At 54.0% G+C, this 3,684-nt stretch overlaps 1 protein-coding gene across 1 annotated transcript in view; it reads right to left on the bottom strand.

Moving 5' to 3' along the window:
- Positions 1–3,357, bottom strand: part of Ppp1r15b (protein phosphatase 1 regulatory subunit 15B) — a 6,806-nt gene extending 3,449 nt beyond the window's left edge. Inside the window, exon 1 of the mRNA XM_021173081.2 lies at positions 907–3,357. Coding sequence (XP_021028740.1) covers positions 907–2,778 — 1,872 coding nt within the window. The 5' untranslated portion in view covers positions 2,779–3,357. The remainder of the gene's footprint in view (positions 1–906) is intronic.
- Positions 3,358–3,684: the final 327 nt, after the last annotated feature.

Genomic DNA, 3,684 nt, shown 5'->3' with positions numbered 1-3,684 from the left:
AAAAAAAAAAAAAAAACCACACACACACAAAAAAAAAAGAAACTAAAGAAACTCCCTCAACAATAGAAGACATCTTTGTATCAATTAGTAACCCAGCTGAGTAAGCAGTGAGAAGCTAGGCACTCAAAGGACTCTGAACTCCAAGCAAGCTCAACCAAAGGACTGCCTGGTGAAGTTTGAAACAAGCCCGGAGGCTCACAATTATCCCTGCACTCGGGAAGCTTGAGACACCAGGCTCAAAGACTAGCTTGGACTTCACAGTGAGGTCTTGTGTTACATAATGAGACCTAAAAAACAAACTGGGCTGGAAGTTCCAGACAGCTGGGAACACAACTGACTGCAGGAAAGCCAGGTGTATGCCCCACCCCCACCCCCTTTTTGAGATAAGGTCCTGCTCATGTATCTTTAGCTAGTCTGGAACTCACTAGGTAGACCAGGCTAGACTCCAAAGCTCCAAAACACCCACCTGCTTCTAAAGTGCTGGAATTGCAGGCATACACCACAGTACCACTTTCAGGGCAAACAACTGAACAAACCTAACTTGCTGCTTGCTAGTGTTATTCCTCTGGATTCCAATGGTTAGGAATATGAACACTGTAGCCATGAAAATAAAACATTACATACTTTCAAATAAAACACATGCAAAAGCATTTCTAACTTTCAGGTTCCACCAACCAAAATGACACCCCTGCTAACTAACATCTAATACTGGCACCTTTCCTTTGGAGAAGAACATTTCTCTACATTGGGAAGAAGGATCACATGAGTATTTCTCAGTTCAAGAACACCAGCTCAGATGCCTTCCTCAAAAATGTGCACAGCTGTGCCTCCACAGGCAAAGTCATGCTGCTACAGTAACCATATCAAAATACAGCAAATTATTAGTCATGTAAAAAGGGAACAAACCTTTTTTCTCTTGATATGGGTGTATCTTTCTCCAGCAAGAGCCTCACCCAGCCCACAGCCCGGACAATTATCTTCTTGGCTCTCTAACAGCTGGGCCTTACAAGAAAGTAAGGTATGATGGCTAGAGAAGGCCACTGTAGCCTCAGAAGAGGCCTTTGAGTCCTGACGGCCTTTCCAATTGTTCCCTGACGTTTGAAAAGGAGCCTTAAAATTTAAAAGGTTGTAGGGGTCCTCAGAATTACAGAAAGAGTTCCACAATTTAAGATTCTCTGCTTCATCTGCACTGGATTCCCAGTCATCTTCCTCCCCGGAACTATGGTTGGGGGTCTCAGGAAGGGGTCCCGCCTGACGACTGCCTACACCAGAGCTGCCAGAGCAGCATGTCCCTGAGTCAGATGGGTCTCTGGGGGCAACTCTGGCAGCAGCCGTCTGAAGCGTGGCTGTAAAGTTGTGGGGGTTGTAAGGATCTACACTGTGGAAAGAGTTCCAAAGGTGAAGCGCTTCAGAGTCCTGTTCCACGTCTGATTCCGACAGGGAGCCATCGCTATCAAAGCCATCGTCCTCAGGCTCCTCGTCCCAGTCCTCACTCTCAGAACCAGAGCTGGCTTCCAAGTCACTGGGGGCGCCTCCCAAAATATAATCTATCAGTTTGTTGCTACAAACGGGTCTGGTAGAAACAGGAAGGCTCTCTCCTCCATCTGAGAGGTCAGTTACATTGGTGTGGTCCTCTTCACATTCCTTTTCCACAGGTAATTCACAAAACAGACTGCTTCCCTGGGGGCCCTGTGAAACCTCTGGAATCACCAATTCTGTTTTTTTCTCAGTGGGCTCCGGCCTGTCTGCAGCAGGGGACACCGCCTGTGCTGGGTTATCTGTGCAATGGCGTGGGTCCATCCGGAGAAGGTTATGTTCCTCCTCCAGGCTATGATAGCCATTATCTTGGTCAGGGGTGGGTAACTCTTGCCCTTTGTTAGCCTGGAGGAATTCTAGCCGTTTCATACGAAGGTGGTGGATTTCCGGCAGGCCTTCTGTAGAGAGAGGCGGACACCTTCGCCAGGCGGTTGCGGACATCTCTGCCCGCAACGGCTGTGGGTGACAACCATCTTCAGAAAGATAGCAGCTCTCTGGGGTTAGTGTTCGGAAACCCACAAATTGGCCAGCTCCAGCGCTGTTCTGACAGCGCAGCTCTAACTGGGGAAGGTAGTCCAGGTAGGAAGGGTTCAGGAGATAGGAAACGACCTTCAAATTGCCTAAGCTCTGAGCGCTCAGAGGCCCAGAGGATGAAGAGCCAAGTTCTCGGGGGGAGACTAGCCCGGTTTGAAGGCTACTGGGCAGCAACTCCACTCCCCACAGCTGCTGCTCCAGGAGGAAAGTGGACGCTGGAGAGTCTAAAGCTCTTTCCTGGGCCTTGAGTTTCAACTCCAGGTCTGAGGACGAGCACTGCCATTGGAGTCCCTCCTCTAGCCAATCAAGAGAACTGACAACCAAGTCTTCCGAAGAGTCCAGCCGCAGTGAACTCAGAGACTTCTGCACCGTGGGAGCGGCAGATTCCTCCCGTCCTCTCAAAGCTCTCAGGGCGCTGTAACTTGCGGCAAAATCTAGCCATCTGGTCGGAATCAGGCCCCCGAAAAGCTGGCTCCAAAGCAGCAGCTTCTGGAATAGGCTAGGGAGCAGGGCAAGGAGCTGAGAAAGCAATTTGGTCCAGTACCTAGTCCGACGCTCGGGCAGCGCGGAGTTCCCGGGATTTTGTCGAGAGGAAGGCGGCGGGAACTCGGAAGGGCAGGCGCGCGATCGCCGAAGGAAGGGCAGCCGGAACCAGGAGCCCAGCCGAGGGCCAGGCCGCTTCCGGGCCCTGTGCGTTCCCGTCTCCATCTCCTTACCTTGGCGGCTTCTCGGGCAGGAAGAGGACAGAGCTCAGCGGCGTCAGCGCGAGCAGGATTCGAGGTCTACACAGTCTCCGCCTTGCCCAACCACGGAGTGGGTACTGCAGTCCGATTCCCGCGCCGGCAGGGGAGGCCCAGAGAGCGGCGGCTTCCGCAGCGAGTGCTACACCGGACGGCCCGGAGGCCCGCGCAAGCGGTGGCGACCGCGGCTACGTCCATCCCGGCGAGGGAAGGAGACGTCTTAAGCCGTGTGAGATCGCTCCACCATAGAGAAGACCCCCCTCGCGCGGCGGCGACGGAGACGGCGGCGGCGTTTCCGGTGGCCCGCACGGAGGCGCGAAACGCCAAGGCGGAAAGGGTGGCTGGGTGGCAGGCGAGGGCGCAAAGAAGCGAAGCTCAAAATGGCCGCAGCCGCACACCCGGAAGCTGCAAGGCGAGACGGAGGACCGAGGGCGTCTACTCCCTACCGCCCAGCGGCGCCTCACGTCATTCGCCGAACCCCCACCCTCGCCTCCCGAGAGGCGGACTTGCCTCACCCTCGTGCGTGGCCTCTGATTGGCCGCGTCTGTGGTCCCTGTCGGCTTCCTTACTCCGGGTAGAGCGGGGCTCGCACGCGGCGAGTTGCATCAGCCGGACCTAGAATGTACGCGTGCGCAGTCAGTTCATTCTGGTCTCCTAGGAGACTCCGCGCCCCACCCTCTGGGTCAAAGGGAAGGGCTCAGGGAAGTGAGTGGGTTTCAAATTCTCCCGAGCCCTTTTTTTATGGATCCGATTGCTAGGCAAATTATCCGCTTATCTGACACGTGTATCTCCTATTAAGGGCGTAGGAAGACTAGAGTGAAATGATGTGGGCAGTGCTGTACAACCAACTCGCCTGGCGCTAAGACACACATCA

The sequence above is a fragment of the Mus caroli genome, chromosome 1 (genome assembly GCF_900094665.2).
Source record: "Mus caroli chromosome 1, CAROLI_EIJ_v1.1, whole genome shotgun sequence".
In the NCBI taxonomy this organism is placed as follows: domain Eukaryota; kingdom Metazoa; phylum Chordata; class Mammalia; order Rodentia; family Muridae; genus Mus; species Mus caroli.
This window is presented reverse-complemented; position numbering and strand designations above follow the sequence as displayed.